The sequence below is a fragment of the Rhinopithecus bieti genome, unplaced genomic scaffold (assembly GCF_001698545.2).
Source record: "Rhinopithecus bieti isolate Rb0 unplaced genomic scaffold, ASM169854v2 scaffold_14826, whole genome shotgun sequence".
In the NCBI taxonomy this organism is placed as follows: Eukaryota; Metazoa; Chordata; class Mammalia; order Primates; family Cercopithecidae; genus Rhinopithecus; species Rhinopithecus bieti.
Window position 1 is genome coordinate 2,350,150 of NW_016808328.1, and position 15,618 is coordinate 2,365,767.

The 15,618-nt window shown below is 36.8% G+C and overlaps 1 protein-coding gene across 2 annotated transcripts in view; it reads right to left on the minus strand.

Moving 5' to 3' along the window:
* The window catches only part of KDM1A (lysine demethylase 1A), a 66,663-nt gene that overhangs the window by 35,994 nt on the left and 15,051 nt on the right, over positions 1–15,618 (minus strand). The window contains exon 3 of one of the 2 annotated variants that reach the window (XM_017886512.1): positions 4,165–4,224. The exons of the other annotated variant lie outside the window; for it this stretch is intronic. Coding sequence (XP_017742001.1) covers positions 4,165–4,224 — 60 coding nt within the window. The remainder of the gene's footprint in view (positions 1–4,164; positions 4,225–15,618) is intronic. 2 annotated transcript variants of the gene reach the window in all.

Genomic DNA, 15,618 nt, shown 5'->3' on the forward strand with positions numbered 1-15,618 from the left:
AAAAATCATGTTTAACAAGTGGTCAAGCAAAAATGTCTAATGCTAATTATGGGCCACACATTAAGAAATACTGTTCTTAGAGACAAGGAGGAAAAGCTATCCATTTACTGTAGATAACGAGGGCATAAACACTGTGTCTCACGTTACTAAATCAAATCAACAATCCTTACATCTAATTAATCCATAGCTAAAATTAAAGACTGTCAGGACAATTTACTCCTTGGGCCAAAAAAAAAAAAAAAAAAAAGAAAAAATAGTAAAAGCCATATTGTAGGTGGAGCATGAAACTAAGACAAGAAAAGAAGAAATGCTTACTATTGTGGATACAGTTTATTTCAGTAATGTGAAATTTTCTATACTACATGGCTTTGATGTCCTCAGCCCCCATTCCCAAATCAAAATAAATAAAAACTGAAAACAAAACAAAAAACCAAGACTAAAAATATCTCACGTTATAAGGAACTTATCTACATTAATTCTGAGTATCTAAACCAAGTATCTCTAAACAGGCTACTTCTTGGTATAATTCATAAGTATATACTATTAACATGAAAATGATCTCTATTAAATTCCACGTCTCCCTGCCAAAAATGGTAGTTTTCTTTCTTAGGTATATTATCTTCTACACATTTAATAAGTAGTCATTGAACATCCTACTGCAAAATATTATTTTTCAATGACAGAAAAATCATGTAGGATACAATACCAAATTTTATAATACATTGGCCTCCTGACTACAGATGTTCTTTTTTTTTGGTGAGGGGAAGGACAGGGTCTCCCTCTGTTGTCCAGGCTCCTGGAGTGCAGGGGCGCAATCTCACGCTGCAACCTTCGCCTCCTGAGCTCAAGTAGCTGGGCTGCCTCGGCCTCCCAAGTAGCTGGGACTACAGGTGCAAGCCATTATGTCTAATTTTTTAAATATTTTGTGGAGATGGTGTTTCATCATGTTGCCCAGGCTGGTCTCAAACTCTTGAGCTCAAGCAATACACCATCTCGGCCTCCCAAAGTGCTGGGATTACAGGAATGAGCCAATGCGTCTGGCCTCAGATGTTCTCATCAAAAATCCCTCTAATGTAGTTGGCTAATTTGGGGAATTTTTGAGAACATGTAATGATTAAGAAATGTTATTTATATGTCATCCAGCAGTTTCAAAGTATTTTTAAATCAAACATCAGAAGTTTAAACAAAGGAATTTAAAGAAACTAAACATGGTGACATTAATGTATGCTTGGAATAATATTCTTCTCCATCTCTATCTTCTAAACAGCATCTAAGAAAACTAGCTATTCTCAACACTCCGGTATCATTTTTAAAAATGAAAACGGTCTCAAAACTCTCAATAATTATTTCCTTCCCTTTAGTGTTCAGTGATACTTATTTTAAGGAATGAAGACCATTAGCAAAACCAGGGTGAAAAGCCTGCAAGATAAAAGCTAACTTTTCTTAAAGAAAAAAAAAATGTATGTTAATTTGTAACCTAAACTGTTAAGAAGCTAAAACATCCTTCTTATAGGACAGTACCAAAATGAAGTAATAGACACCACTTTGGATAATCTAACTCATGAGTACCTATCTCTTTTAGAGGAAAAATCTTTTGGAATACAAATGATTTTAATAACATCCTAAAAGTACAAACGGTACACATAATTCACAAGTAATTTACACTTGGCTCTGAGAGTTTTGTACTTCGGTGTTTGTGTTTTCCATTAAGTAATGGAATCTGGTATTCTGAAAATTTAGAATGTTTCCAAAACGTTGTCTTTGAAACATTCAAAAATTATTATAAAGCTCCAAGGTTGCCTAAATACCAGTCTTACCTTCTGTTCAGTTCCTTCCTGCTCACCACGTTTATACAGGAAATTCCGCATCACCATCCAGAATGCAGTCACTCTAAAGAAGAACTGCCCTTTCTAACGGTCTGACTGGTTTATACTTTCTCTGAATACATAGTAAATGTAGTTAAATATTTGAAGGAATAATTTAGACCTTCTGAAGTAGGTTAATTAGAAGGAGAAAAAGCGGGAGAGGCAGGTGAGATGACAGGTCCTCTATTCCATTAAATCATTTCCTCCTGATTCTGGTAAGATATAGGTAACATCTTGACTGCAATAAGGTAACAGAGATATTAAAAATTAACAAAGGAAAGAAGGCCTCCATGAGAGTTACTTGCCTTTGATTTTTTATATCAAGTAGATAACTATAATCAGATTTCTAGCGTGAAAACAAAAGCCTGATGGGATCTACATATTAAAGACTTTACTTAAAATGAGAAAACTAGAGATGTATCATATCAAGTCCTAGAATAGTTTTAAAATAAAAAGAATAAGGAATAGCGGGAGGTGAGAGAAAATGAAAAGAGAATTATACAACCTCCTATACTTCAGATTTTTTAATTTCTAGGGCAAACACTATTTTAAAGGATTTTAAGGGTGTAAGGAATAGTCTTTGCACTAAGAAGCAAGATCCCTGGGTTCTCCTTCTCCAGAACTGCTGGTGTATTGCTGGTCAATCTATTTAACTTCTTTGGGTTTCAGATCCTAATCCATAAAATAAGGGAAATACAATACTGTTTGAAGGCAGGAAGTTAGACAAGATGACCTCAAGTTCTCTTGTAGTTCTAAGATTTAGGATGTGTATACCAACTTGAGGTGGATTTTAAGAAGTCAAGATATGATCCTGGCACCAAGATACCCATGAGGGTCATCTGGCTTCATTAAGAGAAGAATGTTGATCTCTTACAAGTACATTTCTAACCCTGATTGATCATTTCACAAATGCATACTTCCGAACATGACATACCCAAAGAGAGATATTGAAGGGTTTAGAATAGTCACCATCATTCCTGGAAACACTCAAAATTCATGTTCTACTAACAGTAATCAGCAGCACCACTGTTTTATATGAAAGTCTGCTTTCACTTTCAGCAATATATGATATTGTTTACTTATGCAAAAGAGCAAACAGTCACACACACACACACACAAAAAAAACAGAAACAAAAAACAAGAAAACTCAATCTCTTTCTTCAAGATTAAGACTCTAAAGGCCATCCCTGATCTTCAACAGTTCCATGGAAGATCTAATTGTGCGTCATTTGATGAAAAGCATTCTTGAAGGTTTATATGCCACAGATATAGACTCTGAACAGGGTTTAATTCTGCTGAGATAACCATGTACTGATTATCAACCAGAAATCCTTGGGACAACATTTTTTAAAGTCTTCTCCTAACATTCTGGATCCCCTAACTACTAATTGCTGTATTAACAATGAACTATCTTTAATTCGAGAGAGTAAAATACAAATAATTCCAGGACCTGTTATATGCAAACTGCAAGACAAATAATTTTAAAGTAGACTTAAGACAGTTGAAAAGTAACAACCTCCAAAAGTGAAGTAGAGCCTATTCCAATTCTATCAAAACGTATCTATGAACCAGTTTTGAGCAACTGGAACAAAAACATCCTTCAAGAGACAAAGGATGAAATCCAGGTATGTTATTTCGGATTGCTGGGATAAATTTTAACTGTTCCAGATGGTGGCCCCTATAAATTCTTTACTTTTCCTAGAAGTAAAATCTCATACTGTTTGGTCTGAACAGAAAAGTATTTCAAACAGACTTTTCAAAAGACATTTTCACAGGAGAAACAAAATGTTTAAACTGAAGAATGATTAACTATGTAATGTTAACTGAAAAAAGGTACCCAATACCATGTAAAACCATTTTAAAAGATGTCACTTGCCCACGTAGTTCCTCTGACTAGTCCTAGAATGCCTCTCAGTCCTTTGTGTTTTTAGACTTTTGAGCCTGCAGCTTTTCCTCTCTGTGTGTACTGCTGTATTTCTCTTAAGGGCCCCATGATTCCTAAGTCTATGTTTTATATCATGTTTACTATTAATATAAAGGCTGCTGGGGAGAAAAGTACCCGCCATCTCCTCGAAAACACAAAGAGTGGAGGGCTGAGATCGGCCTGAGGACTTCAAAAGGTTTTGCTTGCCGTTGTTCTGGCTACACTCTCTACTACTACACTACTATGTCCTGTGGGTTAAATTTCACCTGCGCTTCTGGCTAAAATGTGGATACCACAGCCAAAAACACTTGCAAGCATCAATTCCTACTTGGCGGCTCTTGCTACTAAGTGGCAAGCATCTAATGCCACCCTCACCTGATGCTTGGCCGTCTCCATACCCTCCAGAACTGTCGTCTTGAAGTCCTCCTGCTTGCCCTGTGGAAGGAAAGAGGAGAACTCAGGGACCTTACTCCATAAATTAGGATAATATCTGGACATAAAGGCCTAATAGTTGGTGACTCATGAATTTGCCACCAACTAGTAAACCCATATTCAGAGAGCTCCTTCTTCTGGAATCAAGGCCCAGGGAATTACATCATAGTCTTCCAAATTCTGGTCAGGAAGTTTCAACTTTACATGGTGATTCTTGTTGAAAGGCAGTGGAACAAAGTACATAGTATTTTTAATCACTAAATCCTTGCTGTCGGTCTTATTTAATATTAATAGTCTGGATGGGGGAAAATGGATTCCAAGTGTCTTTTACTAACAGCTGCTAGACTGGAAATGGAGGTGACATAGACTCTAGAATCTGGCATTGCAATTCAGCATCAACTTAATACCCATTTAACTTTCTAATTTTAATGAAAAATTCTCTCCTTCTCTTCAAAGTAGGGAGTATAATTAAAAGACTCAGTCTCCAAAGAAGTTTCATTTACTATACACAGTAGACACTACTACAGTTAAATATGCCAGTACTTCCTAAATAAAACTAAAGAATACATAATAAGACACTCTGTGTGCTTGTGCCAAGTACTGTAGATAAACACACACTTGTGGGAACACAGAGAAAGGCAGGCAAGATGTTGAATCTTCTACTTCATGCTACATAATAAGCTTTGTTAGGAAATTTTCCTCACTGATTAATATGTAGAAGTAACTTCAAGAAAAAAATCAAAGCTTGAAAATTCAATCTGAAAAAGAACAGACTGTCTTCTGAACTCTTCCAAAATCTATCGTCAAGACAGATGCCATGATGCTCTTAAGCTTCTAGTCACCTGGTACAATACAGGAAAATGAGTGTGATCTTTGGAAGATATAAAACACCACCTCCCAATGATCTAAATAACTCAGACAAGCTTCATTAAACAGTTTATTTTAAAATATATGCCCCAATAAGAAAGCGGATTGATTATTCCACCATTTGAGTTAGAAGGGAACAACAAAGAGAATAAAAAGATACTTAGATATAAGACATTATTTCTGATAATGATATTAGAATGTATTGCTAGAAGATATATGCCCTGTTATGAAGATAGAATAGAATCTCATTCTAAACTCATTTTACTATGCTCTCGTCTGAAGGGTCCTTTAGGTTCAAGAACGTTATGCTTCTCAAACAAGGCCCAAGGTATACTTGTTTATAGCCCTTGGAAAAAGGCATACAATCATGAAGAGATGATCAGGTTACTAAATCCAATCTGAAAACTTATCTTGAAAATACAGGTCCTGTATTTTAAACTCTACTATAAACTTAAAATCAGATATATTCATTCTTAGTAAATTCTGACTTTATTCATAAAAAATACTTTGTAGAGCTGGGTACAGTGGCTCAGCCTGTAATCCGAGCACTTTGGGAGGCTGAGGTGGGCGGATCACTTGAGGTCAGGAGTTCAAGACCAGCCTAGTCAACATGGTGAAACCTCGTTTCTACTAAAAACACAAAAGTTAGCCAGGTGTGGTGGCGCTCTCCTGTAATCCCAGCTACTCGGGAGGCTGAGGCAGGAGAATCGCTTGAACCTGGGAGGCAGAGGCTGCAGTAAGTCAAGATCGCGCCATTGCACTCCAGCCTGGGCGACAGAGCAAGACTCCATCTCAAAATAATAATAATAATAATAATAATAANCTAAAAATACAAAAGTTAGCCAGGTGTAGTAGTACATGTCTGTAATCCCAGCTACTCAGGAGGCTGAGGCAGGATAATTGCTTGAACCCAGGAGGCTGAGGTTGCAGTGAGCCAAGGTCGCACCACTGCACTCTAGCCTGGGCAACGAAGTGAGACTCTGCCTCAAATAATGATAATAATAATAATAATAATAAATTTCATAGGGTTTAAAAAAATGTTGCCATTGTTTTGTTTGGTTCCAAATAAAACCAAGCTGGATCAGAAAACTGAATTGTATTTGGGGAAGAAAGGGAGCAGCAAGGGACTCAGAACAATGAAACAAATAGCTTCCAAGAATCACACTTAAGATTAGGAATAACATAGCTGTTATCTTTCAAATTATGTTTCTGACTTGGCAAAAATAAAAGTAACAGTCTCTTGTCATGAAGGTATCTCACCACTAAAACTTAGATAAAAACAGCAAAAAAACAAAAAAACAAAAAACACACACTTTGAAGTGAGCCTAAGCCTGAATTACTTTATCTTTCCTAATCCTATCATTTTCCTTCTTTTCCAACTATAACACATGTAATACAATAAACTCATTAATTTAACCTACAAGTAGCTCTTGACTGATTTTTGTGTGTGAATCAATGGTGCTCTGATTCACAAAAAAAGACGGATTTCTTACCCCTGACTTGCGTACTCAATAGGTCAATGAGAACAAAAGGGCAACGAGGTAGTCTTTTTTGTCTTCTGGTTCTGAAGAAAGGAATTAAAAAACTTCTTAAAAGATACTTTTTTTTTTTAATTTAAAAAAATACAGGGGAAATATAGAAAATATTCAATACCCTGCAAAGATTTTTAAAGGGGATCCCATAACAACAAAATGTCAAAAAAGAAATGAAACTCCAGGCCGGGCATGGTGGCTCACGCCTGTAATCCCGGCACTTTGGGAGGCCGAGGTGGGTGGATCATGAGGTCAGGAGTTTGAGACCAGCCTGACCAACATGGTGAAACCCTGTCTCTACTAAAAATACAAAAATTAGCCAGGCGTTATGGCATGCGCCTGTAATCCCAGCTACTCAGGAAGCTGAGGCAGGAGAATCGCTTGAGCCCGGGAGGTGGAGGCGAGACTGTACCACTGCACTCCAGGCTAGGCAACACAGCAAGACTCCATCTCAAAAAAAAAAAAAAAAAGGGAAACTCCAAAATATTATTTAAGCAGAGGAGTAGAAGAAAACCAAGCAGAAGGTTCCATATAACATAAGAAATGATGGAAAACAAAATAAAAAAATGCTTAAAATTAAATTAAGAAACATGGTATTTATCTCTTGATGATGGTTTAACTTGTTTGGAAATAAAGAATGAAGTTATTATTTTTACTCAAATCATACTCAACAGTACTTTGAAGGTGCCTACTTCTCCAAAGACAACTGAAAGATCATCTTTACTAGCAGTCTATTATGGACCAATTCTTGAACATTTTCTTAAAAACAGCACATATACAATACTGCTTGCAGCTAACTTTTCATCCAGGTAGTCTCTGATTATGATAGATATAAAATCCCTTATTCATCTGCTCTTTGAGTCTTTCCAGCCTAGGACTCTGGTTCTGATAGTGGCTCAGGACACATTAACAGCAGGCAAGTAGCGCTGTTAGCTTTCCATGAGTGCAAATTCAAAACAGAAAATGAAAATACTCAAAAGCAACTTCGTAATATCACCTCGATTTTGGCACCTCTACACAAGAAACTCCCTTTTGTTTTTATCCCAAACCACCAAACCTACAAAATAGTCCTCAAGCTTGACGTAGAGACTCTTTTTAATTTTTAAATTATTTTTTAGAGACAAGGTCTTGCTCTGTCGCCCAGGGTGGAGTACAGTGGTTCATCATAGTTCGCTGTAACCTTGAACTCCTGGGCTCAAGGGATCCTCTTGCCTCAGCCTCCTGAGTAGCTAGGACTATAGGCATGTGCCACCATATCTGGCTATTTTTTTTTTTTTTTTTTTGTAGAGACAGGTTCTCGGTATGTTGCCCAAGCTGTTTTTGAACTCCCAGCCTCTCAATTCAGCCTCTCAAAGCACTCAGACTATGAGCATGAGCCACCAGAATCGGCCTAAAGTAGAGACTGTTCATATAGTTTATTTGTACACAGCTACTCCAAATTGAAAATGAAGATCTTTCTGGTTTATCTTACATAACAGCCTTTCAGTTGACTTCAGACCTTCAGATCTAAGAGTCCTTCTTGAACCGTGAAGTATTGTAGTTATAATCACATTACTGAATGTTTTCTTATCTGAATTAAAATAAGAGATCACTCTTCCAACATCTTAAAAGGAAGTCTACGATGACTTTCAAATGCTTTTATCTGGCAAACAAACAAGGAGGTGAAAATTACTGGTTGTTTCCAGAAACACAGATTCACATTTTGACTAGCTTCTTGGAATCACATTCAAATTATAGACATTTTAAGAAACTTTTAAGTCTAGGAAGCAACGATTTTCCGATACAAGATAAATTTATCAAAATGACCAAATTTATGGAATAAAAGTGAATGCCAACCTACTGATTTCAATTGAATTTAATAAATTAGCAGGTGAAAGAAACATTTCAAAAGTTAAAGCCAACTTGGAATATACGTCTCTACCGTATTAAGACACTAATTGAGTTTCTTATTTAATAAACAATGTTTACTATATCTACCCCAAAACTGCAAAGCACAAATACAAAAGTAGAATAGGTAGACTCTCTGTTTTCAAAGAGTTTACAACCTAGTTGAGAAAAGATGAAAAATACCTACAAGGAAACTTTTGTTATTGTTAAGAAACAAGAAGCTGACATAGTCTTGGAAAATCAGGGAAGCTTTCAGAACAATTCCCAAGAGATCTGGATAGACTACGAGGCAGTGAAACCACCACTATGGTACCGATCATTTACAAAGATAAAGAGAAAAGCACAGACATGGTATGTGCAGAGGACTGCACAGTACCTACTTACAGAAGGAGATGGTCTGAAAAAGCAGTGGGAGATCAAGTGGATTGGTAAAACGAGCCCTTTCCAGTACCCAAACCTGAATGTGATTTTAGTAGTAATGGAGGAAAACTGTGTGATCTTTGGCACAAAGACAGCACAACAAATGCTATTTTAGTTAAACTAATCTGGCTACCTTGTATGAGATGGATTAGAGGGAAAACCTAGATAAAGGAGATCCCATTGAAAGGCTATTGAAATAATTTACATACAAGTTGAAATTCACTAGAAAAAGGTGACAGTAAAAATGGGTAAGGCCTAACAAATGAAAAAGACTGTGCACAGTAAGATGTATGACTTTACAACAGACTTGGTAAAAGGGATAAAGAACTTTCAGGATGACTCTAGGGTTTTAAGTTCAGAAGACTAGTAATGCTACTAACAAAATGGGAAATTTGGGAAACCGGCTAATACAATTAAATGGAAATGTTCTAAAGATGGCTGGAAATTAAAGAATAGAACTCAGAAGTAAGAATGCAGCTAAAAGACTTTAAGATAGCATGGAGGTAATAACAGGCTCAGAGAATTTGAAGCAGTCATGAATGCATGATTAATCTCATGAAGATAAGGAAAGTCACAGTTTCAAAGAGGAATTAACAGTGGCTCACACCTGTAATCCCAGTGCTTCGGGAGAGATCAAGTCAGGAGGATCACTTGAGACAAGGAGTTCAAGATCAGCCTGAGCAGCATTCAAAATGAAATTATGAGTTTCAACTAGAATAGCAAACCCTGGGTTACAGTATCATTTAAAATATTGAACTAAAACAGCCTTCTTAAGGTTTAGAAAAAAAGAAAAATTGTTTTGCTTGAAGTAGGAGCTTGCCTGGAACTTCCACTGAACTGCTGAAAGAACAATACCACCACAGATTTGTGCTTGAAGACTTCCACTGCGTAGTAGTAGCAAGGATCCCATCAAAAGAAAGTAAAAGGCCCTACAAGCTAGGGAGAAATGCAAAGCTTTAGAAGCCAATGGAAAGAATTTACTTTTTCACATATTATTTCCCTCCACATTCCATAGTAGAAATTTTCCTGATCCTTATTTTGCTGCAGACTTGGTTTGTGTTCACTTTTCAAAATGTTCCAGAGAAAGCTTACACTTCAGATGTTACGTTGTCCAACTACCAAGCTTAAGGTGTGTCTGGTTAATAACAAAGCTTACAAAATATTTCTTATAACTCGACAGCCGATGCAAGAATTTCAATTATATTATTCTCTTGAGGAAAGAAAAAAACTGTTAGAAAGTCCCAAAGTCATCTGTCATTCTCATGATTTAACATAAAAGATTAATATCAAGATTAAAGTTTTACACACACACACACACACACACACACACACACACACACGAACAGTTCCAGATGATTAAAAAGTTATCTATTTCAGCCAGGCGCGGTGGCTCAAGCCTGTAATCCCAGCACTTTGGGAGGCCGAGACGGGTGGATCACGAGGTCAGGAGATCGAGACCATCCTGGCTAACACGGTGAAACCCCGTCTCTACTAAAAAATCTACAAAAAACTAGCCGGGCGATGTGGCGGGCGCCTGTAGTCCCAGCTACTCGGGAGGCTGAGGCAGGAGAATGGCGTGAACCCGGGAGGCGGAGCTTGCGGTGAGCTGAGATCGGGCCACTGCACTCCAGCCTGGGTGATAGCGAGACTCCGTCTCAAAAAAAAAAAAAAAAGTTATCTATTTCATAAGCGACTCATTACTGAAAATGGCCTACCACCAACACTTTCCCAAAGTAACATAGTATGTGTGTCTGTCTGGTCTAAAGCTGCCCTGAATTTTTTTCTAAATAAAACACCAATCCACCCTATTCTTAGTTCAATCAACTCTGTTTAATAAACACAAGATGTTTACACATAAAGGTGGATTTCACATTTTCTCATTTGATTCTCATAACAAGTCTCATTTCGTAGATGAGAAAATCCTCAAAAAGTATCTTGTTCTTCTATTACAACAGGATCAGACCCAATAAATGATGGCAACAAAAGAATTCAAATAAATTATAAAAATAAAGGTGATCAGCTAAACAAATTACTATTTTGCCTTAATAAAAAGTACAACAAAATAATCAATGAAATGACATCACTAAGAAAAGCAGGTCAATCTCTCAAAGACCAAACATAAACTTTGTAGCATCTGATTCAAGGGTTCTTTATCAGCCAAAAATAGTAAACAGTTAAAAATCAAGGATCTAAAACTGCTTCATCCTTTCATGTTTAACACAAAATTTCAAAACCCAATTTTAGGGAGAAACATTATTTAAAAACAGCTTCTGAGAGATCTATTGTACAACATGGTGACTATAATTAATCACAATACATTGTATTCTTGAAAAACATCAAGAAAGTGGGTAAGTGTTCTCATCACAAAAATGATAACCATGTGAGGTAACGCATGTTTATCAGCTAAATTTGGTCATTCTGCAATGTATTTATACTTCAAAACATCATGCTGTACATGATAAATATAATCTTATTTATCAATTAAAAAATAACTTCTGAGTTCTCACCATACTTTCTATATATTTCTATTGTAGTTTCTTCATTGTAGCTACTTATTAACATCTGTAACCCTAAAATGAACTGCAAATTCTTTTTTTTTTTTTTGAGACAGGATCTCACTCTATCACCCAGGCTGGAGTGCAGTGGTACAATCCCGGCTCACTGCAACCTCTGCCTCTCAGGATTAAGCGATTCTAGTGCCTCAGCCTCCTGAGTAGCTGAGATTACAGACATGTGTCACCACTCCCAGCTAATTTTTGTATTTTTAAAAATTTTTTTTAAGTAGAGACGGGGTTTCACCAGGTTGGCTGGGCTGGTCTCGAACTCCTGGCCTCAGGTGATCCACATGCCTTGGCCTCCCTAAGTGCTGGAATTACAGGAATGCACCACAACACCCAGCCACTGGACTACAAATTATTTGCAGGAGGATGCAATCTTTCTCTTTGAACCCTTATAATCCAGCACTGTGACTGTGACAGAATAATTATCATTGTACAATAATATATGTAGAATAAAGTCAATGAGGAACTACCACATTTGGGGGAAATCTTAATTTTTGTAGAAAATGCCTCATTTATTTTTTAAAAAATTTGCCCTTCATACTACCAGTTCTCTACTCTTCACCCTTCCTACCTCTATATGCCTCTAGAATTTTTATATTGATATCACACTTGAGTATTTTGCTTTCCATTATGCATTTATGTCTACATTTGTGTCTCATACTAGGCTATAAATTATCTGTGAGGACCATGTGTTGTACAGCATATTTATCTTGATCTATTCATAGTGCCTCAAAATATAAGAACGTAAGAATTCTGTTGAATTACTTTTTCAGTCTGTCACGTTTTTTCCTTAGCCCTCCAGTAAATTTTGGAGCATAGATCCAAATCAGAACACTGAAATGATGCTGTTATTCAAAAAAGGTGGGGAGGCAGGGGGAGGGTGGCAAGAAAACTAACCCTATGCCTATTTTCTGAATGTATGCATCATACTTCATTAATGATAACTCAAATGATTTCGGGCATTTATTTTATACTAGCACATCAAAATGACAACACAGACAACTCTGTCAGGAATGAACTCCCTAGTCACTTCTGGTAAACCTACAAAACAGGGTCTCCTGCTGGGCTTGGGGATGTAATAGAATCCTATCATCTTCCCTGTGGTGGTAATCTCAGTTAATTCTCACTAAACCTGAAATCTAGTCCTCTTCTCTGGTTCCATTTGTAGGCATAGAGAGAGAAATCAGAGAGAAAAGCCTGGGATTAGCCACTTGAGAATAGTTACAGCATGATTAAAAAAAAAAAAAAAGTGGTTCACCTGAACTCTGGCCATTACTATCCATGCTGCCAAACCCAGTGCTTGGCAACCACCACCCACGGCTGTACTGACTGCACTCAGTATGACTGTCTCACAGGGAAGAGATCAGGGTACCTTACAAACAAAGAATTATACTAATATAAGGTGAAAATATTAGTATCATTTTTCTTTTTCTTTTAAAGTAAGAAAATTAATCTTCAACTCTTCTCTGGTCAAATTCTATTATGCCAAGTTCTACAGAAGAGTCTAAAAGACACCGCCTTTTAATACTTGCTCTACTAAATAATTCATCAAATTTTTGGTCCTCAATCTTTTGTTATATGAAATTTTCATAACAGCATTTGTGATCAAATTTCATTGAATCTTTAAATTCTTCTACCCATACATTGTGTATTTTCTGTAATTTAGTATTTTTACTAATTCAGGTTAACATCACCTTTTAGGTAAATTTTAAAAATACTTTCAACCTACAGTACGATTATTATGTGAACAAGCCCCCAAATTTATTAAAACCACACAAAATTGTTTACCATACCTTTATCTCACATCAATGATTTTTGTTAATTTATTTAACAGCCAAAGTGGGCGTGGTGGCTCACACCTGTAACCCCAGCACTTTGGAGGCTGAGGCAGGTGGATCACCTGAGGTCAGGAGTTCGAGACCAGCCTGGCCAACATGGAGAAACCTCATCTCCATTAAAAATACAAAATTAGCTGGGCATGGTGGTGCATGCCTGTAACCCCAGCTACTCGGGAGGCTAAGCCAGGATAATTGCTTGAACCAGGGAGGTGGAAGTTGTGGTGAGCCGAGATCGCGCCATTGCTCTCCAGCCTAGGCAACAAGAGGGAAACTCTGTCTCAAAACAAACAAACAAACAAACAAACAAACAAAAACAGCCTACATGACTTTAAAAACACATACCTACAAACTTTTAAAATTACCACATATAAGAGAGAAGAGGGCTTCCTCTGGTACAAATAAGAATATAAACAAGAAGATAAAGTGATTCTTCCCACGGTCATTCCATAAAATAAATAATAATACAGACTTGTTAACCAATCATATCTAACAAAATCTATTTGAAGAGTTAACCAATAACTTAATGGAAGCCTCTGAGCTTCATTAGAGTCTTAAGTATTAGGACATCACGGAGCCTAGAAAAATGATATACACACTCACATGCATATACACACAGACACAAACACACTTCTGATGTCTCTACTGAGAAATCCATTAACTTGAAGACGGCTTGAGAAAGGCATCTTAATAACCCATTTCAAATTTCCTTTTACTTATTTTAGAGTAAGTTTCCATGAAAGTCTCAGGCTATGTACAACTAAGTTACTTCTAACTCAGAATGTATCTTGAGTTCTCTAGTGAAAAGTTACCCAATACAAAATTTAAATCCGGGAACTAACTAGTAAGATTTTTCTGGTAAATTTTAACCACTGAAAGGCAGTGGAGGGGAAAAAAAATTGAATCATGTTTCCATATGAAAATAAAAAAGCCAAGTGTTGGAGAATCAGTTAATACAGGAATATAAAACTCATTGAGGAAAATAATGTAATGTACACAGGGTAACAATCTGAGCAAAGAGAGGAAAAGGCATTTCTCCAAAAAATAGAAAGGTACTTTACCAGGGGACTATTATCCTAAATCAATGAAGTCCAGCTGAAGGAGATTTGATTCTATTTTATAAACTCTCCACTATTATGTGACACTGCTAGTAACCGAACACTCAATTCCAAAGACAACCTGTTCAAGTTTAGTTGGCATGACCTAGAAAAACTTAGACCTTCACAGAAAAGGTACTAGGAAACCAAGTAAAACCACCATGTGTTAAAACAAATATATGCAAAAGTATAGTAAATATAAACATGCATGGAAATGTTTAGGAAAACAAAATGAGGTAGTTTTTAAATATAAACAGTAATATTTGGTATGAAAAATCCATTATTTACTCATTTCGACTACCATAGGACTACAATGCCACATTAAGTTATGGTCAAAATTGACAAATCTAAAACAATATTTAGGTCAACAGAGACAACTTCCTTCCAATTAAATAAGTTCAATCAGACCAACAAAACACCCAAACTTTTCTTTCCATAAAATTCAACTTTGATATTAAGAACATTTTCCACTGACCAATAGTCTAAATTATCTCTCCAATCTCAGCTTCTTTACTCCCTTAGTTCACCCTTAGCATGAGATTGGTCTTTCCAAAAACATATTTCAGTGTAACCTCCCTTGCTCAAAAAACCTCAGGGCTACTGCTGACACTCCTAATGCTCAAATTCCTTAGCCTGGCTTAGTCAACCAAGGCTATTCACAATATGGCTCCCACCTTTCTGGCTTCCTCTCAGTACTCTCCCAGAGGAACCTTATTCAGTCAATTTGACCCACTGACTTCAGGATACCTTGTGCTTTCATAATTAACAAAATATTTTCTTCCTGTTAAGATTAACACACTGCAGAAAGCAAAGCAAAAATTTCTAAACAAATTTAAAAGTTGGTAAGAATGAAATGTATGCAAATATTACTTTTTTGTTTTGATTTTTGGATTTTTTTTTGAGGCAGAGTCTTGCTCTCACAAAGACTGGAGTGCAGTGGCACAATCTCAGATCACTGCAACCTCTGCCTCGTGGGTTCAAGCAATTCTCCTGCCTTAGCCTCCCAAGTAGCTGGGATTACAGGTACGCACCACCACGCTTGGCTACTTTTTATATTTTTAGTGGAGACAGAGTTTCACTATGTTGGCCAGGCTGGTCTCGAACCCCTGACCTCAGGTGATCCACTTGCCTCAGCCTCTCCAAGTGCTGGGAGCCGCTGCACCTGGCCCTTACCTATAATTTTTGACAGAATAAGTTA